This window comes from Chiroxiphia lanceolata, chromosome 1 (genome assembly GCF_009829145.1).
Source record: "Chiroxiphia lanceolata isolate bChiLan1 chromosome 1, bChiLan1.pri, whole genome shotgun sequence".
NCBI lineage: Eukaryota > Metazoa > Chordata > Aves > Passeriformes > Pipridae > Chiroxiphia > Chiroxiphia lanceolata.
Genome location: NC_045637.1, coordinates 136077831 through 136103636, shown reverse-complemented (window position 1 = coordinate 136103636; position 25806 = coordinate 136077831). Strand labels below are relative to the sequence as shown.

Below are 25806 nucleotides of genomic sequence, written 5' to 3'. Positions count from 1 at the left end.
TACTTCAGGGATGTAAGCTTGCTCAGGTTCTAGTAACTTCAATGAAGGTTCATGATTCTCAGCAATTAAAAGAACACCTTAAAAATCAGTTTCTCTCTAAATTATATTTTGTCAGGAACCAGAAACAATATTTAGTATATCTCTGCCTTCAAAAAAAAACACTTGAAAAAGAAACATCAAGCCGATCAAATTACATATTTGAGAAATTATTTGATTCAGGTAAAATGTATACTGCCTAAGTGCATTAACATGCATGAAAATTTGGCTTCACTTTTAAGGATAACGTAAAAAAAAATCACATAATTGCATTTTCATGGTGCATTATAGAATGAAGGAAAACAGCAAGATGAAACACTGATATTTCAGTCTCCAAGCCTTTTACTACAATCTGTGTGTATTAGTCTCAGTAAGTTTTCATAATAAGAGTTAATGACAAAGCACAACCATCTACCTCTTTCATTTCCTCCTTTATGTAAAGCATTAAGATGATTTTCATTCTCTGAAATATCTTTTACCCAATTCTCATTTCCAAAATTAACAAGACTATAATAAAGGACAATGCATTTCAAAAAACAAAACAAAACAAAACATGCGTTTTAATGAAAAAATTAGATAAATAAAATAATACCACTGATGAAAGTCCTTTTTTAAAATGCACCAGTTTTGGAATTCTGGTGGAATCTCGTAGTAAATTCTTTCAGAGCATCAAAAGGTATTAACAGCTCACCCTGCCACAGGTGCCAGCACTTGCAATATTTCTAGGAACTAAATGGTAAGACTCTTGTTTCTTAATTGCTGTAAGTGCTGAGATGAGAAAAGTCAGTTTAAAAAAATACTTTGATAAAAAGTGAGACATGATCATTTTTCGAGTGGGTAGACATTTCAAGGAATGACAATTTAATTGCTCATTAGCAAAGATGAAGTTATACTTTACAACCACTTATTTTGGAAATCTATAATGGGAAAGCAAGAATACTTTATTGATTTTCTTTCAGTTATTCTCTGTACACCACTTTCTTAAAACTTTGATTTATCCTGTTGTAACTATTAAATCTCCTAGATTTCCTTACAGCCAGCTTTTCTATAACCAAGGAAACTTGCATCCTTCTACATTCTCATGATACTATTTGCATCAAATATACTTTTATGTGCTTTGGCTCTTAAAATATATCTTCATTCTATATATTATACTTACCTATTAGAAAAGAGAAATAAAGCAAGCCCTCTTTGTAAAAAAAGATTCATTAGGTACATTGTATTACTTCATCCTCTCCTCATTTCCTAGCCCTCCCAGCCCTTCTTTCTACTCAAGTGCAAACATTTCTTCTTCATTTCCTATCATAATCCACCTTTGTTTGATTTTGGTTTTAGGTAGCTTAAGGGATACAATTTTGATTGCTTGGATTACATTTTTTTCCTTCAATTCTATTGCTAAGACTGAGTAACAATAAACATCAAAGACATTTTCTAAGGCCATTAGCGTTTCAAGCAACTTAGTTTCACTTTGTTTCAAACCTTGTCACACCTCTGTTTTAATCACATTTTACACATCTCCCTGGATGTTTCCCCATTTCAGCGTTGAGGCAACTGTAATTTTTTTAAAAACCAAAGCTTGAAAGAGAAATCATCACAGTTACAAAATTTCTAACAAGACTCTGGACAGCTGTTAGAAAGTTGTCCATAGCGCCAAACAAGGACAGTGTGCTAAACTCTGCAATGCTAGATTCCTTGGTTTATAAGATAAAAGTAAAACCTTTACTTGTACTGACTACCTAAAAAAATACAGATTAAGAGATAGAACAGTCTATTAATGAAGATCATAAAAAGTTATTTGTAGAAATGAGACAACCTCAAATCTGTCATATTTTTGCTCCCATAGGGAATACTCTGAATACCATATTGAGAGGTAAGAGGCAAAGTTTCAGCTTTTTGTTATGCAGCTTTAACTCTTTAACTCTTTAAATCATCTTCTGCTTTTTTTTTTTTTTTTTTTTTTTTTTATATATGGAATGAGAGAAGGAATATGAACTTACCCAAATAGGAGATGCCTGCCTCTAATAACTCTAGAACTAGTAGTGACATCCATGATGCATTTTGACCTCAGAGCACCCACTGGCAAGGACGATGGCAAGACACAGACCCCTGAGTGTTTTGGAAAGTCTGTGCATATGACCAGCCACAGTGAAACTGAGACATGGGTAAAACTCACATTTCAGGTCCACAGACCAGATACTGCCAATGTGTATTTGTTCAGGATGTCTTTTAGAAGGATGGTGAAGCAACTTTCTTTTCACATGTCATGGATCAAAGTATCATTTGAATGACACAGTGGGTAGGCAGAAGCTGTGCTGGTGGGACTGACTTTTCTCCTCTGACACTTTGACAGATGTTGACAGATGTTTGTGAAGGTCAGAAGCATTTTTCTATTCACAGTGTCACAGTGTTTACAAAATCAGTTCAACAAAGTGGGAATTGTGGAATCAGTCTGTGTTAAAGTCCCCTCAGCTCTTCAAAATGTGAAGGTTTCTTCATGAAGAATTAAAGATTTATCATTAGAGTTGCCTTGAAAAATAAAACCTCCAAGGCAAAACCAATTCAGTTGAACCAAGCACCTGGAATCTTTCAGAGATTTTGTTTGTTTTAATCAATATTTCAATTTAGCAATTCAACTCTGATTCCATCTTGATTCTATGTATAAAACTGGATGGAACAAGTGGGAAAACATCTTTACAGGGATTCTACTGAGGGAAAAATAAAAAAGAAATTATAAAATAAAGGAAAAAGAAGTATATACATCTGATGTACCTGAAAGGAAAAAGTAAGGTTCCTTTAGGCAGGACAATAAAATTAAAATATTAGTAGTAATTATTAAGACTGGCAATAGTAATTCTTAATTCGTGTACACTGTCATTAAAACTTTTAAAGTTTCACTAAATATTTAATCTGTCTATTCAAAGTGAAAAACCTGCAGGACAAGGATTGACATAATTATTCCCTACTAATCATCAAAGAACATCATACATAGATGTATGAAAGAATGATTAATGTCAGTCAAGTGTCATCCCTACTTTGATGCCATGGGATGTTCACTGGGATAGAACTCTATATCTTTCTTTGTGACATCTATTATACAGCCTATTTGTATTCTATTAGAATATTCTTTTCAATTGGATTGTAGCTTTTGGACTTGTAGAAATATAGAACAAATCCTCTGGGATATTGGATGAACTGGACAGCCTCAGGGGACTCAAAACACTAAGACTGGAAAAAATTAGTAAGTTCTTTATATAGTTAAAGCTCTTAAGTTAAGTACTTTTAGCTTCTCTGAATTGATCCTGAGCAATGAGACATTAAGAGAAATACTCCAGTTCTATCTCATAGGATCTGATGGATATTCTTAGAAAGTGCTGAGGAAACAGATATCTGATTTAATTTATTAATCTGCAATTACGAAATATATTATCTACAAATTAAGGGTTCTCATGGCTGACAGATATTATTATATTATTAATAATATAATAATTATTATATTAATAATAATATATAATTATTATATTAACAATAATAATATATTATTATTATATTAATAATAATATATTTCTTTCCTTACTTCTCTATCCAATGGTCACCCCCTAGTATGTTCAAGAACATATAAAATTATAAATATATAACTATAGCGTGGTAAAGATGTACAAGACAAAAGTTTGCAAACAAACTCATGAGATTTTTTTGTTTGTATTGCCAGCACAGATATTAAGTATTTACATGCAAATGCAAAAATATTTACTGAAATATCCAAAATTCAAATATTTATCCAGTGGCCTTCCTGATGGTGGCCAATATTACTTATTGAAAGATATATGGAAAATAATAAACACTTTTCCTCTTGCAGATGCTTGCTTTACAATGAGATAAATCATACTCAAGATTCCCTTTGATGTGGGGAGTAAAGCCCACTGTCAACAAAGAAAGGCTAGAATGACTGCAGCAGTGGCTGTTCTGGAGGCATCTATGACTTTAAAAGTAGGAATCCCATTCAGATTGGGAAAAAATGTATTTTAACAGCAGGTCATGTGACCTTGTGACCTTAACATATTTCTTAGAAATCTCCCTGCTGGACAAAATGCAAAGACCTCTTTCTAAGATGTCTTTCCTGTGGTAACATAGACATAATTTTCCAGATAAAGGCAGAATGACTGATCTGAAGACAAACATGGGAACAAGCATCAACTGCAATTCAAACATTTGTAATAACATTCAACCTGTCAAAAAATACAGATAAAACAAAGGTAGAACAGGAAATTCAGTGGTATTTTTTTCCCTTCCATTAATTTTTTTTTGTTTTCAATTAAAATGCCTCAGAGGTCCCCTCATTTTTTTCACAGTGCAGCAAATGTTACATAATCCACTTCTGGTTTATAGTTTCAGTAGCTGTGATAGTTCTCTAGTTCTACATCTTCATTTTTCCCTAAATGTTGAGGAGAGTGAAGTTTTGTCTGCATTTTCTAAGTGGATTTATTTCCTACAGTAAATAAATGCAGAGCTAATTATCAGAAGAGTATAAACCTTTTAGTGTGAACTGAGGAAATATTGCAACATTAAAAAAGGCAAATCAAAGAAAAATATAGCCACTGAGTGAAAAAACAACTAAAAATAAGAAAACCCCAAGGAATTTGTGTAAGAATGTACCTTCTCCAACACTTCTACAGCAGAAATTCAGTCTGATCATGTCTGTATGGAAAGGGATATTTTAACATGATGCTAGGAAGTTTCTACAGCAATGGCATCCTCTAAGTGTTATCGTAAAACCTGTTGCCGTGGGATTTATGGTGCTGAAAAAATCTCCCAGAGCAGTTAATTAGGGGTGAGATAAGAAAGGATTTATTTTGCCAAGGCAGAAGATGTTACAAGACGTGCGCCCAGGCCGTGCCTGAGATGTTACATTTTATAATACCATCCATCCAATCCCAGATGTGTCCACCCTGTGGCCTTTACTCTGGACTGCCCCGCGGTCCACCCCCTGAGAAATGGGTCTGGGGGTTTTGGGGCCCCTCTCTTCATCCCATCTTCACAATCATCAGAGCACAAAGGGTACATAGTAACCCAGTTTTTGACCGTGTTCTGTGATTTAGGCCCTGATATGCTGTTCTGCCAACAATCTAGGCCTTGCCTTGACAAAAGACTAAACATTTCTGCTAGATTCAGGGGTAGGACTGATATAGGGAGCATAGAATGGGGTAAGAGGGTTAAGGAATGTGTAAACTAAGGGTGCTAGAGGGAAAGGGAAAGAGACAAGGGACAAGGGATGCTGCTTTTAGAGTCTACTTCCACTACTTATAAAACTTACAAGGCTTACAAGTATTAGAAAAATAAAAAACCCCTTAGGGGCTTTAGGCATCTGACCTGTAGCCATTAGATTGGCATTTGCAGAAAATATGGACTAAGTATGCTTTAAGTTATTTTAGTACTGCTTACCACGTGGCCTACTTTTGTTTTGCCACATGGTCTCCTCTACTTTTCCTCCTTATATGACCACAGCTTCTGTGGATACTATTGTAAGACCATTCAGGTTCATCAATCACACACAGTAAAATTTTTCTTGTTAAGCTGTTTAGCATTGGTCTTTTCAAGACAGAGGGTCTCTTTAGAAGAATCTTACTGCACCATAACTGTCAAAAGATCTCAGACCTAACCTGAAGAAACACCTCAGTTCTCTGAGCAACAAATCTCCGCGAAACTTGGAATGAGGAAACTGCAATTTTTATAGAAATTAAATTCCAAAGAAACTGACTTTAACAGATTATACTACTAACTAAGCAAAATCTAAGGTTAAAAATGTGCAGCTTGTGAGGCAAGGGAAGATTCTCATTAGTTGTTAATTCCTTTCTGTAGCCCACATACTCCTAAAACAGCTAGGCTGCTGGGAAAAAAAGCAGAACTCTCATTCTTTTAGTAACACTTGAAGAATACAGCTGGTGTATAAAACGTTAAAGAGATAGAAATCCACTTTAATAATTTTGGACTGCTAATAAACTTTTTGCTAACATCCCCCTTCAGAAATCCCATTGAACAAAATTCTGAACTGAATCACACTGTCAAAATGCTCAGAATAATGTTGTGCACTGCAGAATCCTTCACATTTAATGAGTGTTTCCATGTCATAATAACAAGAGTCTTCTTGTGTTCGCTGATCAATGAAATGAATTAGATGCCTCATGTATCAAAATTTAAATACTACCTCTTCTGTATTGCATTGGAAACTCTTATTTAAAGAAGTTTCTCTTCCATGCAGATCAAACTAAATTAAACTGGAAAGCAGTAATATACTAAGTTATGCTATTCATTGGAAGGAGTGGAAGGTAAAAGTGACGTGTTGAGAGGAAGACCAAAAAACATCTAAATGTAGGCTGAAGATTTTAATTGGATAAATGACATAGTAGTTTTAACATACCAACAGTAAAAAGAAGTGCTTTTTTTCAGATGCCTAAATGAAATGGTATAAATGCACAGAAAACAAGCCTAAGTAAACTATTTAAAAGCTGAAAGATGATTCACATTTGTGTCTTGATTTATTGATTCAGCTAAACATAGATTGAGTGCCTGCTCCATTTAACTGTAATTTCAAACAATAAACCACAGTTTTCAACAAACTGAGAAGTTACCTATATAAAAAGAATGGTGTTATAAAATTGCATTAGCCTAAGTTTCCACTGTGGTTTTACGTGACTTTTCCACAACATCTGTCTCTTCCTATGTTTCAATGAAAGAGCAACTGACATCCGTAAAATAGGATGTCAAATAATAAATAAAATTATTAATAATAAAATTTGCTCCTATGGTATCAAACTTTCTCCTATCCTTATAAGAAAGGTGTGGTGATATTTGATGGTTTATAGACGAGAGATGATTTTGCAAGGAAGCAAAAATAAGGTTACTTGCACTTCTTTGTTCACCATGCTTTTAATTGTTTTCCTGTTATGAGTGCTAGAACTAAAACTAGTATACAATATATCACTGTATTTTTATTCAGTGGCTGCTATCCAACAAAAAAGATTTTCACTAGAATGTCTTCCGTTATAAGAATTTTATTTTTTTCAGTTGTATGAATTTGAAAGTTAAGCAAAATAATTGGCCTTGTAGTTTTCATTTATTATGAAAATCTGAAAAGCAGCCAAATAATATTTTGATAGATGATACCAAGTTGGGGGAGGAGTGTCAATCTGCTGGAGGGTAGGAGGGTTCTGCAGAGGGACCTTGACAGGCTGGATAAAGGGGCTGAATCCATGGGTATCGTGTTTAACAAGTGCTGGGTCCTGAACTTAGGCCAGAACAACCCCCTACAGCATTATAGGCTGGGGACAGAGTGGCTGGAGAGTGGAGAAGGACCTGGGGTTTCTAATCAACAGGAAGCTGAACACGAACCAGCAGTGTGCCCAGGTGGCCAAGAAGGCCAATGGCATCCTGACCTGTATGAGGAACTGTGTGGCCAGCAGGACTAGGGCAGTGATTCTTCCCCCGCACTCGGCACTAGTTAGGCCACACCTTGAGTACTGTGTCCAGTTCTGGGCCCCTCAGTTCAGGAAGGACATTGAGGTGCTGGAGCAGGTCCAGAGAAGAGCAACGAGGCTGATGAAGGGACTGGAGCACAAGTCCTATGAGGAGTGGTTGAGGGAGGTGTGGCTGTTTAGTCTGGAGAAGAGGAGGCTCAGGGGAGACCTCCTCACTCTCTACAGCTCTCTGAAAGGAGATTGTAGGCAGGTGGGGGTTGGTCTCTTCTCCCAGGCAACCAGTAGTAGGACAAGAGGGCACAGTCTTAAACTGTGCCAGGGGAGGTTTAGGTTGGATAATAGGAAGAAATTTTTTACAGAGAGAGTGGTCATTGGAATAGTTTGCCCAGTGAGGTGGTAGAGTCACGGTCCCTGGAGGTATTTAAGAAGAGACTGGATGTGGCACTTAGTGTCATGGTCTAGTTGACAGGGTGGTGTTGGGTCATGGGTTGGACTTGATGATCTCAGAGGTCTTTTCCAACCTGGTTGACTCTGTGTGATTCTGTGAAAGAGGTGTTTTGTTTGTTTTGCAGGTTGTGAGTTTTTATGGTGTGCTCACTCTCTTTGGAAACAAGTCCTCAATTCTGCTAAGAAAATGCTCATATTTTGACCACACCCAGTTACTCCTGGTTCACATTACAGCCCACCATTACAGCCAAAGATTAAATAATACCCCTTACTTGTTAATTCCATAAGATCCACACTTGTAATATATATTTATTAAAAAAACCCAACCAAAACACCATATCATCTAAAAACCTGGATGTAAAAAAAAAGCAGTATCACAGATAGATTAAGAGCCTCAATTAATCTGGTATGTGGGAGATAAGAAATTCAATTTTTAGTGTTCATCTTTTAGTGCTCCTGCTGAAGGCGGAATCAAATATACCCTGCAGACCACACAGTTACACCCACATATTCCAGACTTAATGCAAATGGTCTGTAATTCCTGATTTTAGTAATACAACAATATCATCTCTCATGACTTCATTAATTCAAGAAGGAAATCATGTTAATATGGGGTTTTTTTAGCTATATTTAAATTTAGCTATATTAAAATTCCTTATATGAGCTCCCTCCTTTTTTTTTTTTAAATTTTGCAGATATGGCCTGGAAAACTTTGCAGAAAGAAGTTACAAAGGAATGAGGCATGGACTGCTGAGGGAAGCTGGAAATCTGAGGTGTGTGACTGAATATAAAGAACTATTGGAAGAATTTGAGTCCAAATACCAAGATAAGAAGCTGCTATGAGTGGACTATGGAGTTTCCACAAGTCTGCAGGAAATCAGTCTCTGAACTTAAATGACCTTCTCACCAGCAAGCAACACAAAGTTATGTGGTTGTGGAAGGGTTTCTTTCCATAGTAAGTAAGATAGTGGGAAGAAAGTGGTGTCTCTAAAAGCTCCCGTTACATTGACACTATTACTCTCTGCGTAAATAATAATTGCTCTCTACCATGGGCAGGCAACGATTAGGGCATGCAGTTATATTATATGCAATGGGGTCAACCTACAAACAAATACATGTAGAGATTATTACAGTCATAAATATAGGTACTAAAAAATACCTAGCCTGACTCTCACATGACATTAATTGGAATCAGATCCTTCCATCTTTGAGAAATAAATTACAGCAAATACAGAAAGAAAAATGTTTTGGAGTTTTTGTTTGGTTTATCTTTTTTTTCCTGAAGTTAGTAAGGATTCAAAGCTGAAGGTCAGAAACTGAAAACAATCTGTAGGGTTAAAAATTGGACTCAACTTAAAACCCCTTATCGATTAATCAAAATAATTTTAAGCATGCTACAACTTGATACTGCAGGCCTGGCAAGGATCAAAGACTACCAGAAACTAGAATATTTCCAAGACACTAAAACTGATCAGTGAATTAAAAGTTGCATTAAAGGACTATAAAACTGGTAACAAATTAATATTCTACACCTTGAGCACTAGTGCTAATCTCTTCTTGCTGAAGGTTCTCAGTATAAAATCTACTCAGTTCGGTACTTGTTTGAAAAAAAGAAGATACTTTTGTCAGTGGAAGACTGAGGGGCTTTGCGATATAAAGAGAGATGAGAAAGGAAAAAGAAAGATCTTTCACCTTTTCTGGTGTCAAATAGAACTCTTAGAAATGCTCAGGTTTTTTCTTAGAATTTTTTTTTACCAAGTGGAGTTGTTGATTGGGAAAATTAGATAATGCCTTGGGATTTTAGATCTGATCAATGCTATACGGTTTATAAAAGATATCAGCAGGCACCAGGTTACATCTTGTATTATTTATTATCTTAGAAAAAAAAGGTTAATTAAATTTCTGAATTTACCTCTTTAAAAGAAGAGGTGTAGAAAACTAATGAAGACACTCAAAGTTGAAGGTTATACCTCTATCATTCAGACAAAGTCCTATGTCTGTTTCAAAGCTCTTGAAAAAAAAATCTGATTTCAATGTCTGTTGCTTCAGTAAAAATCATTAAACAGCAGCTCTATGATCCTTAAAAGAACTCTGCCCTGAGACACACTTAAATCACAACTTTTGCTTTTGAATGTCTGCCCTGAAAAGTGCTAGAAAAGAGCAAAAGAAGTCTGACCTACAAAGATCCCAGAGTCACTTCAAAGCCTTGAATGTTAAAAAGGAGCACTGTAATAGCACTCTATGAGGTTATGAGCTGACAAATCAATAAAGTAAATCAGTCGCAGAGATCTCTGATTTGAGGAATGAGTTCAGTGAAACACTGCAGAACCGTGGATTTGTTATCTATGTCACATTATGCAATATGGTGCCAGTCTGGGATAGAAACAAGGAGAGTGGTATTAGATCCGAGACACAGGGCTTGTGACTCCAGGTGCAATGTTACAGGATATTGCTGTGTTGCTTCAATGATTTGGTATCACTGTGCTGTCAAAATCTGTCAGCCTGCTCAATTTTATAACCAGGCACTGCCCTACAGGACAGAGACATGCCCTTAGTAACATTAATCCTATATTACTCATCAGGTTCATCTCCTAGAGGGAGAAAAATGTCAAGTTCTCAAAGAATTTGAACAAAAAAATGCTTAATAATTCACATATGAACAGTTTCACTTATATGTGTTTCTAGAAAAATGATGTTTTTGGATTGAAAATCTTCTGATTAACCTCTTGTCTTCACAAACAAGATTCCAAAATACAAGCAGGATTCTTCAACCCTTCTTCAAAATACTTTTTTCCTTCAAAGCACATTCAAATATATTATTCTATTTCACCAACTCTGGAATGAATACTTACATCTGGTTGCAGTATATGAGTACAATGAATTATAAGCTTCCAATAATTGACAGTATGAAGATTGAAATAGCTTCCTAATGTACTCATTTGAGAAAATAAAACACACTGAATGGTGTCTGCACTTACCTACAGTTGTGCATGTTTGTTTGTCCCTTCTATATAAACCACTTTTGAAAAATTGTACTTTTACTGAAAACTGACATTTCTGTTTAATCAGTGCCTCAGTCTCAATTTCCTTGGAGATATACTTATGTCATGGGGTCAAAATTGGGCCTAAAACAACCGTGTTTGAAACAATGTTTAAAAAGATGGAAAGTGCTGTTCGAGATACAAGAAATATAAATACAAAGTTATCTTGCTCTGGGAAGTAAAAATGCCATAAAATTTACTCTTGACAAGCATTATTTTATTTCACAGTATCTCCACTGATATCCTTCAAGACTCCTGGGACTCAAATAATATTCCCTTACTGTCACTCATAAGTCAGATGAGACATTTCTTTGACTCAAATGCAACATTTAATAACAGTTCATAGGTCAATAAGGGGAGTAAATACCCTAAAACTGTGTCCTTTTGAGAGCTGTAGATACTCATTAAATAAAGGCCACTACCACTGTGCTTCTACATGAAACTAAATACTAGAAAAATTTACACTTTGCCATTAGTTTTGAAGAATTTCTTTAATAATTTTATTCTGCTTATGAAATAAATATTATTTCTATGTTTATTAAATCTACAGATATTCTACATTTTTTGGATCATGATTTGACATTCAGTGAACTCTTAAATAAAATATTAAAGCAAACCTTTTAAAATTTGGTTTTTTCCTCTAGTTTCGTGGAGGTCAGATAATCTGCTTTGAGGCTACCTGAACCCAATGCAATCTCTAACTCCTACATTAATGTGAGGAGTTGCTTGTTTTTCATGCAGTTAGTGAGAAAAATCAATGTAGAAATACATAGTCTATTTTAAGCTGTGAAGTAGAATAAGTTCCTTCCTCAAACTTTATTCCTGAGTGACTTCCTATAGGAGTAGGGTCATATATATTGATTTGTGAAAATTTCATTTTAGACTACTTGATCCTAGAAATACAAATGTTCAGAATATATCAGCTGGCATCTGCAGCACCTCTCATTCAGGTTTTCAATTTGACAGCACAGGGTAGTAGGCTGCTCCACTAAAAATAACCAGGTAATTACAAAACCCACTGTAAGTCGTCTATACCTGAGCTGTGGCACGTGCTGATCTGCACACTTCTACATTACTAACCCTCTCCTCCCTCCATTAGGCTGGTTAAAACCAATCACAATATCAAGGGAACAACTGTGATGGCTTCCAGCTTTTGCTGAGAAGCAGCAGCAGCCAGGTAAGAGGATCTGTGCTGCACCAGCCCTGAACAGCTGGAGGAGGTGGGATCCTGGCTCCAGCTGCCTGTTGCCCTTGGCCAGGTTTGTTTGTTGCTGCAGCTCTATCAATGGGGCCCTGCTTTGCTTGCCATGAGCTGACCAGGACTTTCTGTCCTCTTGAATATCATTCTGTCTTTGCTCATTTGTAACTGGATGGAATTAATCAAATGAGTAAGGTCCACTGGAACTTCTTAATGAGATCCTGTGTGTGTTGGCCTTGTCACAGTCAGCAGAGGTAGTTACTAATGACAGGTTTCACCTTCTTTATACATCTGCATATTTTTTTCAGAAATTTGTTTCAAATCTTTGAAAGAATCTCCCCCAACTATATTAAATACTAAATTATCTTTTTTAATTAAAATATGCAAAGCAATTAACATTGATACCACAAAAATTATCTTCAACAAGTGGTTTTATTCTTTGATTGGTGCTCCTTTCCCACTGTGATACCTAGGACTTGCTTCTTTTTTTTTTATGATAGAAGCAACTTAAGTAGCAGTAGGAAACTTACGTTTAGATTATCAGAATAATAAAACGTTATCATTTCTTTCACCTAATAATTCTTGCTTGTCTCTCTATAAGCACATTTAAAAATGCACTGTTTCTTCTAACTCATAAAATAAATCAGTACTGAGTGCTGATAAGGTACTAAAACAGGCACAGTGAATATGCTGCACTTTATCTTCAATATATCTCCTGTAATGGATTGTATTACCTTACAATTGCCACAGAGAAGATTCAAATATCTCAAAATCTCACTGGAGTAGCAAAGTTTTGACTATTTGTATCCAGATCTTTCCTGGTAATATTCCATTTGCCTGATGAACTTTTGCAGTGCTGTTAAACATTTTGTAATTTGAATTTAGATGTATGGTGAGCTGGATATTGCAGTTTCTGTAAATAGCTGAAATGTCAATATCTTTCATTTGCATAAATATTAAGGTGTTTGAAGAATACTATATGTTTGCAACTAGTTCAATGGCCCATCACTTTGATTGGATTATTATCACATGTACAGACGGTTTTCTCCAGGGAATATGTAGTACAATTTCAGCAGAAAAAAATCAAAACAACAGTAGTTGCAGAGAAATTCCATTAAGAAAATGAATTGGTTTTCTCCAATAGCAAATCTTAACAGAAGAAAGTTCATGCTTGGCTATAGCACCCCTGTTATGATCCCTCAGTTTTATTGTTTCTATCATAATCTGAGATACTGCTTTATTAGTATAATAATCTTAGACTTCCTGAATGTGGACAAGCAATGCAAATATTAAGAGACAACACCAGTGCATACCACAAACTATGATTTTTTAAAAATGGCTTTTTACTCTTGTTTACTGTTTTTCTTCCACTGTGATATTTCAGGAGGAAGAGGAAGTCTTCCTCATTCTACCTCTATAGATTATTTTCTCATCATATTGTTCATTGCTATACCATTGTATGTATGGTGTTCACTCTCAGTTCAACTTTTAATGGATGGGATGACTTTAGCTAGAGACAGTTTGCTAAGCTGTCAAACTTGAAAAGGTAATTACCTTTCCAGATTCTCTCCTCTTCATTGCATTTTCAAATAATCACTACCTACAGACATGATTTCATTGACATTAACTTTACTTTAAATCAAGAGATACTAAATTTGGGGGGAAATATATTGGTATTACAGTTTGAACTAGGAGAAACTTCAGTATGACTTCCCATGATTATGTGCTGTTTAATTAGACTTTATTTGTACAGACACTGCTAAGTAGAAACTCTAATTAAAATATTGATTTATGGATCCTTATGAGCAACATAACAGGCAAACTGAAGCTGATCTGCAAAAAATCCCAGGTACAATAATGAGAATATTTTTTCATATCTCCAGGTAGAATAAGAATAATTAGTCATGCCTCCAATGTCTTCTATTCATACTACCTTTAAAAATATTTTTAGGCTCCCTGGAGACAAGGTTTTAAAATAACAAAAATTAAAATAACAAAAATAACAAAAGTTTATTAGGATAATTAAATTTGGTGAAAAAAATAAGAGGGTAATGTGTCACTGCAATAAAAATAAAAGAAAGAGAAAACATAAAGAATATTTACAAAACCTAGACAAAGGAAATATTACTGATTGTCATATAGAAAATTCCATAAAAGTAATACATTTGATGCAAGAGAAGTGTAGGGAACAGAACAAAGGTCTCTATGTAACCTTTGTCGACCTCACCAAGGCTTTTGATACTGTGACCAGAAAAGGTCTGTGGTAGATTTTGGAACGTTTAGGTTGTCCCCCCAGGTTCCTTAAAATGATCGTCTCACTCCATGAGGATCAGCACAGTCAAGTCAGATATGGCAACACACTTTCTGAGCCCTTTTTAATTAAGAATGGTGTGAAACAAGGCTGTGTTCTTGCTCCTACCCTATTCACCGTCTTTAGCATGATGCTCCAAAGGGCCACGGCAGACCTCGATGATCAGGACGGTATCTACATCTGATATCGTACTGATGGAAGTCTATTCAATCTAAGGCGACTGAAGGCCCACACTAAGACCTTAAACCATCTTGTCCGGGAGCTGCTTTATGCTGATGACGCCGCCCTTGTTGCCCACACAGAAGCAGCCCTGCAGCGTTTAACATCCTGCTTTGCAGATGCTGCTGAGCTCTTTGGCCTGGAAGTCAGCTTAAAGAAGACAGAGATCCTCCATCAACCTGCACCTCAGGAAGTCCCCCATCATCCCCACATCACCATTGGCCAATCAGAGCTCAAATCAGTCCAACAGTTTAATTACCTTGGTAACCTCATCTCATCAGATGGTAAGATCGATGGAGAGATAGACAACAGGTTAGCAAAGGCATATAGTGCTTTTGGAAAACTCCACAAAAGAATATGACATAATAAACACTTGAAGAAAAGCACCAAGATCAGCGTTTACAAAGCCATAGTGTTGTCTACTCTCTTATATGGTTCCGAATCATGGGTCGTCTACCGCCACCACCTGTGTCTCCTAGAACGCTTCCATCAACGCTGCCTCCATACAATCCTTAACATCCACTGGTCTGATTATGTGACCAATACATCTGTACTAGAGCAAGCAGCAGTCACAAGTACTGAGGCCATGTTACTGAGAACACAGCTGCGATGGGCAGGGTACGTCTCCAGGATGAATGACCACCGCCTCCCTAAGATCCTGCTCTATGGTGAACTTGCCACTGGCTGCCGCATGAGGGGAGCCCCGAAGAAAAGATACAAGGACTCCCTGAAACAATATCGCAGCCTTGGCCATATTGATCACCATAACTGGTCTACTCTGGCCTCCAATCGGGAGGCCTGGAGACACAGCATCTATAACGCAGCTGTCTCCTTCGAGAACACACGCAGGATCACTCTCAAGGAAAAAAGGCAACGCAGAAAGAACCGTGTCTTGCAGAATACACCATCTAAGGAGTCTTTCTGCTGTGCCTTTTGCAATCGGTTATGTCTGTCACGTATTGGCCCCATAAGCCACCAGCGTGCCTGCAGCAAATGTGGATAGTGCCTTCCCAAATCTTCGTTCACAAAGCCTAGCCATGAATGAATGAATACATTTGAATATTAGTAGAGTGAAAAATAATCTCTATAGACTCTTATTGATGTGGATAACTACCTGGTAAATCTCTGCTCAGGTTATTTTTTTAAAAAATGAACTAAAAAAATTAAATCCCTTTGTCTATCCTGAGGATGAAATAATAATTAAGAATTTCAACTGCTTGACTTGAACCCCTCAGAGATAATATCTCAGCAGAGAACAAATGTCTCTTTTTAACTCATTTTAGGTGGTGTGGTTTGTTTGATTTTCTTTTATTTCACTTCTTTTGTTTCCTGTTTAACAGAAGTATTTGAATATGTATTATTAAATTCACTACATATAATAAAATGAGATTAGAATTATTTTTAAGCTGTTAAGGCAACTGTCTGTGCTGCAAAATACTTAACGTGATAATTACAGTACACAGTCAACAGGGATACAAACACTACCTGCAAACCACTCACACATGCCTGATGCAGCTAATATTTATTTTCCACCAAAGTTATCTTACAAGTTAGCTTGCAAGTAAAATTATGCAATCTTAAACTGCTCATAATTACAATATTTGGGTGCTACAATAAACACAGTTGAGTAATGCAATAAGAATATAATTTGATCTTGGAGTTAAGATAAATATTTATTTTTGTACCTTATTCATTTTAAGTAATAGGATCTATTTTTGTTTTAATTTTTTAATACAATGAGAATTGAAAGTTATTTTTAAGCAATTATTTCTATTTTTCTTTAATCTACTTGCCTCATTTACAGATTTGAGCCTTTCTAGGAAAAAGAACTGTGTAAATATATTTCATTGCTATACAGTTACTTGATGAGTAGCCTGTTGTCATTTGTAGGTGTTTGGACTAATCCATGAAAAAAATCTCGTAATGCCTGTCAAAGGGTTCACTGTTTTTATATTTCAGACAGATACATCCTAGATTTTATCCTTAGATATTAAAGCCTACTGAAGTCTTTTATCTTCAAGGCTTTTAAATTATTCTTATAATACGCAGAACATTTGAGAAATAATTTTTAGTAGTTTATTTTCAAGGAAAAATATAGTTTATCATTTAAAGATAAGGCAGTCAACATATGCATTGGAATATTTCAAGGCAGTTCACCAGGACAATATTAGAGATATTGTAGAATATCATATGGTAAATAAATTGCACCACTGGAACAACCAGAACTCCTTGCGCTGATGAGCACAAATGAGCACAAATGAGCACAAATACACACAGTGTCTTTTGCAAAGGTTTGTACTCTGTCTAGAAGTGCTATATTTGGTCATTGGATCCGAAGAGCATTGATTATTTCTACTCAAAATCATATTATGATTTAAAAACTGCTTTTACAAGCAGTTAATACTTTTTAATGAGCAACAAGGGAACAGTCAATTTTTAATGAATGTCTCAGTTTTCACCTGTGAATTAATAACTAAATACGTTTTTTAAATAATTTTTTGGTCATTACACATTTGGTGAAGAAAATGCCATTTCTAAAGAAAATTGATTATATATTCTGTACTTGTTTACATGAAAAGATAAATTATTTAATGCAGTCATATTTTTGAATTTTATTCTCATTTTGTGCACGTTACTAATTCTTTTTTTTTTTTTTTTTGTGGCTGCCATCCCATCAGAATAATAGGGTTGTATACTGATAGCTACCAATAGGGATGGCAGCAAAATATGAAAATAGCCTCACATGGAGAATATCAAAGAGATAGGTACTGTATGTGAAGATGGAAAATGGAAAGAAGATTTTAAAACTTCCTGTGGCTTTTAAGAGAAGCTTCTTTTGGAAGTGAAATGCTAAGAGAGATTTATTTAAGAGACAAGAGTAACAAAAACCAGCACTGAACTAGGAGGCTTGTGGGAGCTCTTCCAGCCTACAAACCAAAGAACAAAATGTCAAAGTGCTGAAGCATTCTACTGGAGCATATACACCCTTGCAGATATAATATAATCAAAATAAAAGGGTTTTTTTATTACCTTAATCAGAACCTGAATATGTCCCATGGCTTTTGATGACTTGAAGTACCAGAAGCTCATCACACAAGTCCTACTTGATTCTTTCCATATGGAACTCTTCACATGGGCTTTTTCATTTATTAAGCCTACTGCAGTGGCCCCAAGATACAGGAAGTGTCCTGAAATTAAAATATATGTTACTGAAAAAATGTTTTAGACTTTCAAATTATACACTTACAAATATAAATTATTTAGTCAGAGGAAATTGTAAAACTAGATGCCTAGATTTAATATTTTCCAATCCTGATATGGTCCTTGAGTTTTCCATCTTTATTCTTAATCAGAAACATAATACATTCTACAAGTTTTCAAGTTCATTCTTTCCTTTGTACAAATAACAAATGTGTAGTTCACATAAACATAAATGTAGTATAAATAACAAACTTAAATTATAATTGCATATCTACTAAATTTTATGTATGACTTAGAAAAAAAATTACTTCAGTAAACATCGAATAAAATGGGCTTATTTTAACTTTGACACTTCTCTGGCTACACTACAATTGTAGATGTTTACCATAATATTATGGGATGAGAAATTTGTTTTTTCCCTGAGGTCAAGCATGTATTAACATGTTTAGTGACATATTCATGACAATACTTTAAAAATATTTATTAAATTAATTTTTTTCCCTATATATCTTTAAGTTTCTTGGGTTTTGTCCTTCAGCAGTTCATGCAAACATTCAACAACTACTATCACACCTTTGTGCAGTTCTGCTGTGAAATATTTCCATTTAAGGTCAGTTCTGAGCTCAGCTTTGATATCATCTTTGCCTGAACTGTAGGACCTTCAAAAGCAAAAGATGAAGGCACAGAGCTTGTAGCAAGGACAAGAACAGATAACTGGGTGCTTTGTCCAAAACAAACCAGGAGGTGCACTACCACTAACAAAGGAGGCCCGTTTATTTAAATTTATTTATTTACATTATCTAAAATTAAAGTATGAATAGTCACTATGGGTAACTATAAGCCTCCTGAAAATAAGCTTTGAAGGAATGGGACCCAGTGGACCTCATAGCTGAGCTAACTCACCCTTGCAAGTTTCAGTCAGACCAGATGTCTCTCTCCAGACAAGTATCAAATTATCTTTTTTGACTCATATGAGAAACGACTGATTTTTCCTAACTTAAAGTCATTGTACAATGATAATTAATACTTTTATATTGTCACACATTGAAAATGACACCCTGATCAGACATGTTAGAACTCCCCTGATGCCTGAGAAGGGAGGTATGAGACACTTCGTGTAGACAATTATGTCTCGTTTGTGAACTGAAAACATACCAGTTCTATTTCCAAACGTGTGGTCCCCAGAAGGTCTAAGACTTTGAGGCGAACTGATCCTTAGCACCCAGTTAAAATTGTCAGCCAGAGAATTTTTCCAGCCACATCTGCCGTTCTCAAAGGTGCAGGAAGTTCCACATTCACTCTCGTCTGTATTATCCCCACAGTTGTCTTCAAAATCACAGCTTTGTTCTGGTCTGTAACAGTTGCCGTTCTGGCACTGCCGATGACCATGTGAACAGGAGCCTGAAAAGAGAAGAATCACACTGGTGAATCACACTGCTATGCATCCCAGCAAGGTTACTGGAAGGTTACATCTCAGAGAGCTTGATATTTAGGAGGACAAGGGTGGTCCAGAGCAGTTTTATTAAGGCCTTTAGTTCCCCTGAAGTGCCAATCCATTATCAGTTTATTTCTTTTGTATTTTGTCAAGTGATTGCCTAAATAAATTACTGTTTCCCTTGTAAAGCCTTGAAGGGCAAGCTCCAGCCAGGCATTCCTTCACTAACAAAGCTTTCTAGTTTGACTTAATTGCTGACATTCTCCTTTCATGTGGTGGAGGATTAAATCATTTCATTTCAGCTGCAAAGTTGAGCCTACTTTAAGAGCTCTAATTTGGAAGAAAAAACTTTTCTATTTTAACTAGAGAGGTTTGCCTTTTAATAGACTTATTTTTTTCCTGACAAGTTCAGTGGGTTGATGGTGTCCTTTTTGTGCAGTGTTCCTGGCATTATTCAGGGGTAATTCTACTATTGTACAGTCTAAAGATTGTAAGACTCGGATCACAGGATCTATTTCCAAGTTTCATGTTTTCATTTCAGATCAGTTTCTGCAGGACTCTGGATAAAACACAACCCCTTCACTACATTCTATAATCAAGAAACAAGACCCAAAATTCTTAAATGTAGCCCTCCCCATTTACTTCGTGCATTCTACTCTTCCCCAGATAAATGAACAAGCATAATTTTATTTAAATTTAGGAGTATAAATATATTAACTCAACAGAAATAAAATTAGAATATGCACATATATGAAAGTTGTACGTGTGGGGAGAATGTGAGTTAATGGATACTGAAAATCACATGGTGCTAAAAACTTGTTTCCATTGCCACTGTATTAATTTCAAGGAGGACCTGATGGAGTTAAATGAAATTCACATAAGGCTGGATTTTATTAAGAGATCAGAAAAACTGATTTATTAATAAAAAGAGAATAAGAGATGGGGTATTCAGTTGGCAACCTCCATCCCTAGGTATTTGTTTAAGCCAGACTCTAAATTACAAATACCCCAAACAAAGTGAAAAACCATTGCCAGACCCCTTCGTTGTAGGCTTTCGGTAAAGTGAAAACAAGTCTTGAATTTCTAGATGTTAGCTAAAAAATACAAGTGTTAACCTTTCTTTTTTCAAGTAAAAATCCTCCTAACACAATACTTATTAAAAATTAATAAAAAATACAAATAAATATTGGAATACCATAGAAATATCTAGCAATTTTTTTAGGGAAAATATTAATTTTTAATTCCTGATTACTTAATAACATAAAAGTATGTATCACGTTTGCTCCAGAAGAGTGTGCATGATTTGGCTTTTAACACTCGCTCAGAGAAAGGAGGAAAAATATCTGAACAGAAAGAAACAAACTGGAATAAAAATGTGATACTCATTGAAAGCCAAGAACATCAGCCAAAGATCTCCAGACCTAGAGGCAAGAAAAACAGGTAATCTCTGACTAAAAGAAAAAGACTTATTCGAAGTCCACAGTTACAAGCTTATGAAATCATCAGTGGATTTTTATTAGGACACAATCTGTGAAAATGGTCCTGGTTAAAAGAATGGTGCAATTGTATCAATGAATCAGTCAGTGTCTATCAGAAACTTTTATCAGTCTGCTTCAGATTTTCAATCATCTGTCCTGTTTCCAAAAGGGTGACAGAGTTTTGTTGTAAAATTGCTGCTTAAGTTAAATGACATATTCTTGTAGGAGCTATTTATTATTATCCTACATTCTTTTATGTGATTGCAGTAAGACTTTAGCAACACACTTATTTTGTCAGCAAACTAGGAATTTAAATTTCAGGATGGAGTTCATGCCTTGAAATACTATTCCTTGCAGTTCAAAGATAAATAATTGCAATAACTATTGCATTTTGAAGTCCCTTTGTAGCATTACTTCCAATTTCAGGTTGGAAAAAAAAAAAAACCAGTTGAAAAGTGGAAGTCTTTGTTCCCTGAGGAAAAACAAAAAAATCCATCTTGAATCCTGGCATGAATGACTCTTTTCAAGCATGTGTAATGAATGATACATATTACACTGCCTAACTCAGTCCGTAACGTGACTTGTTTCTGGATGGGCTTCCATAGTATGGCTTCTCTTTAAGTGACATTACTTTATAAGGCTTTATAACTGTAGCAAAAAAAACCCAAAACAAAGCCCCCAAAACTCCAAACAAACAAACCACCCCAAAAAGCCAACCCTGAATCTATATGAAAAGGGTTTTTTTAGAACTCTCTTCCTTTCTTCCCTGCTTTTTCTCAATCCTAACTATTCAAACACTCTGTTATATAGATTCTTGTGGGTATAAGAGAGATGTTTAATTGAGAGGAACTAAACAAAGTTCAGTAAGTTTTTCCTCCAATCAGAGAAGATTGGATTTTCCTCTAATCTTGAAGATTATTAGCAAGTAGACTTTTTGTGTGGTAACTGCATCAAATTAGGCTGCAGTAGGTCCAAAGGGACTCCTAGTGTCTTTCAGATCGATAATCTTTGAACTGAGGAGGATTTACACAACAGAGAAAAACTGCTACGCCAGTCAATAATCCCATTGTTTTATATACCCTGAGCAAAATCAACAGGTGGAACACTTATATCTAAAAATATGTAGTTAGGACAAAGGTGAATCTCTTTATTTTATAAAGGTGTTTCTCTTAAATGCATTTTGAAAAAAAAAAGTACCTGCAAATATCAAGAGAGAAAATAAAGTTAGTAACAGAACTGAAATATGGCTTATCTTCTACATCAATGAACTCTGGATAAAGTTAACATGGTATATAGCTCGCACCACTGAAGCAGAACAGCAATAAATTATAGAAAATATATTCCTATTAAGAAACAGCCTCTATGTGTGTCACTTAAGTAATCTTAAAACTCTGGTAAGACCAGTTGTGTTCTTAAAGGAGTAAATCCAATGTGAAAAAATTCTTTAACCTTTGAAACCATAGCCTGTGTCAAAACAGGGTTTTTCTATGAGGTAACTAATATTTTATATCACCCTATATCATAGTAATAGTTTTATTGCATGTTTACCTCCTCTCTTAAAATAAATAAAAGTAATATTTTAAATCTCTAAAATAAATTAACTCCATTAATATATGCTAAGATGATGCACATTATTTATTTTTTTCTTTCACCTTAGAAGATGGAGATATTTGAGAAGGACTTAATCTTTTCCAATATCACTTAAAAGTTCTGAAGATCTTCAGGTGGTCTTCCTATATCTCTGTTCAGAAACATCATATACCTATTGTTTTAATCAGATACTTCACATACCTATTGTTTTTATCATCCAAATCCTTTATCAGTTGTTTGTTTCCTTCATAATATTTAGTTTCCTTTTCATTTCAGGATGAGAATCACTCATCCTTCCTTTTATGTCTATAATAGATATTAGGTATGGGGGGATTTGTTGTTTTGGTTTTTTTTCCACTTATCACTTTACCCTCAAAATCCATACAGGTTCTCACAGGTGTTTGGACTCATATCTGAGTATATAACCCTTTCATTTACATTCGGTATTGGTGAAAACAAGTTGTGTCATATTTCTTGGATTGGCCATGAAAGATTCCTAAAGGAGTTTTCTCATTACATTTTTACATTGAGTGACCACATAGAGCCCAATTAATGTAATTTATTAGAGACAAGATTAAGAAATAACTAGATCATGTTCTGTAATTACTTGTAAGTAGACAAACAGTGATAGCAGAAAACTCTAATTTAGTACAAAAAAGCCCATCATTACATGCTGGAAAACTGAAGTTTCTGAATTGGAAATTAAAATGAAATGGTTGAGCAATTAACCATTGAACAGATAACCAAAGACTGATAAATACTTTATGAGTTAAAGGCTTTAAATAGACACTGATTTTCTTCCCAAGAGATATGCTTTAGTTTAAACTAAAATTCTTTGACAAATCAAGGAAAACTCTAGATGAAAACATAGTTAGTATTATATAGGAGGTTAAATTAAATATTAATTATTAACCTTAATTTGCATATAATATATAATTTGCTTATATTATTTTGGGAATTTATAACAGATAAACTAAACATTTTTCCATGCCTATAGTACCTGCAAAATAGAGAGGAAAATCTAAGATCTTTCCAATAGATTCCAATCTTCTTGAAGCTGCTCCTTTAAATATCTTTGCTTATTAGAAGTAATTTAAATATGATAACTAAACTGATAAAGAACTTCTAGAAAATTGCAAAAATATGATTGTAAGAGTTGGACTTGATAATCTTAGAGGTCTTTTTCAGCCTTAAGAATTCTATTTTTCTACGACTACATATGGGATTATACTAGTTATGACTCTAGTTATGAGCATTTAACAGTTAATCTCATAATTTAAACTTGTTTGTTTATTAGTTTTTATTGTGTATCAGCATTGTTTTAAAATCACCAGGAAGGTAATTCATGTTTTGGAACAACAGGAAACAGATTGGTGATAAGGATATTCTAAAAGTTGTTAAACTTGTGCTTCTTAAATTTATTATAATTAATCTTATCAACATCCATAATTAAATGAATGGGATAGTTTACAATTATCAGAATTATCAGAATAACCTATTGGTGGGCATGAAAAGCTAGATCTGCTTCAAAATATTTTCAGAAATTTTATTTACATTCACGTAACTAGAAGCATACCAGCTCCTAAATCAAAGCTAGAGCTCCTGTAGAACCATAATCTGACATAGAGGCCAGAGTAATTAATCAGCAGGCTAAGAGTGTGACATCCCAGGGATAGGGGCTCTCTGGATAATTTAGATCTCTTAGCTTGTTCCCTGCAACAATTACTCCATTATCATTCCTGCTCTGAGTTGACATTACTGTATGACTGAAATCTATGTGTCCTTAAAAAAAATAATTTGTTAACAAGAACGTCTTTCCCCTAATATCTCACCAGTATAACCCAGGGACACAGAGTAAAGTACTTTCATCACTGTTGATGATGCATAGTAATACTGACTTGTCGGCGCAGGAATGTGAAAAATGTATCTCATTTCAAAAGGAAAGCTTTAGAAGTTACAAGAATTTTTAAAGACTTTCAGAGGTTGAAGTGTTGGGAAACAAAAGAAAATTTAAAAACTATCACACTTTATCAGCCTTGGGTTTTTTTGTTGTTGTTTGGTTTTTTTTGGGTTTGTTTTTATTTTTGGGGTTTTTTTTGTGGTTTTTTTTTTAAATAACCCTTTGTTTCTAGGATTGAGTACAAACATTTGGTTTCATAAGCCTTTCAAGTACCTTGACATATTGGTTTGTGTTATGAGCAACTGAAAGTTTAAAAATACAACAGCTTCATTTAATTTACAAAATGGACTTTTAGAAGAAACTATTAACCTTCTAAGTTACTACCATTACAAAGAGCAGAAGAAGACTTCAACAACAACCACAGCATCCTCAGGTGATTCCTCATGCTGTCTATTTCCACATACACAGACAAGAGAACTCTTTTCTTGTAATCAGATCCTGTAATCTTCAACCTCAGAAACACTAAGAATCAAAACCACATACTGCAAGGTAGCCTATTACTGTCCAGTGTTATTGTCTCTGTACACAACAGAGGACTGAAGAACCTTCTTTGTTCTGTTTGTTTGTAGTTTGTTATTAGAAAAGTATGGGCTTTTATCAGTTGCTCAATACACTATAACACATACCCAATCTGTGACCCAGTCAATGGGTCCTAACATGGTGTTTTACTTTAATTAAGTTTACCAGAATTTCTGGAGAATTTGAGTAGCTGAAGGCAAGATTGGCACTCAGTACCTCTTCAGACCAGGTTTACTGCATATGCTATAGGCATAGTATATACTATAGGCTAAAGATAATGCTGTAAAGAGTAAAAGCTTCATTCTCAAGTGCTTAGATGCATGTATATGTGCATTCACTAAAAAGAAATAAAAAACCCCAGGTTTTGATTAGAGAAGGAGGTGTTAGGTCTTTTTAACTCATTTATTCTTACACTACTTTTATACTAATACTGTCAGTAGTAAAAGTAATGCATACTTTCCACATCACTCAAGTAATTCTACACCTGTTTATTCTCTAAATCATTCTAGTAGATCCACTTAAAAGGAAATTTTTAGTTAATCTCTTCAAGTGGGAAAATCCCATGCAGAATAAGAAGAGACCTAGGCCTGGATTAACTGACAGATTGTAATAGCATCAAGATCAGTTTGTTCCTTGCCAGAAAACGGAAACAAGATACAATACACGTCAACATTATTATTGCAGTCCTAAGCAGGTGGTTTATGTCTCCAACATAAAGAAATAGACGGACAAGGAAAAATGCTGTAACAGGAATTCACTTGATGTATCAGTTCTTATATAGAATATTCCCTTTCCAAAGCCAAGTTGAAATTTATAGCCTATCTTTTTGAGGATGGACAAAGAGAAAAGTAATCCAAATATAGTTTTTAAGCAAAGCTTTTTCAGAAACAATAGTAATC

General features: G+C 34.9%; 1 protein-coding gene across 1 annotated transcript in view; it reads right to left on the bottom strand.

Annotated features, from left to right (window-relative positions):
* MALRD1 (MAM and LDL receptor class A domain containing 1) overlaps positions 1-25806 on the bottom strand; it is a 238601-nt gene that overhangs the window by 98815 nt on the left and 113980 nt on the right. The window contains exons 26-27 of the mRNA XM_032689585.1: positions 19081-19326; positions 17755-17912 (exon numbers count right to left, since the gene is read on the bottom strand). Of these exons, the coding sequence (XP_032545476.1) occupies positions 17755-17912; positions 19081-19326 (404 nt within the window). The remainder of the gene's footprint in view (positions 1-17754; positions 17913-19080; positions 19327-25806) is intronic.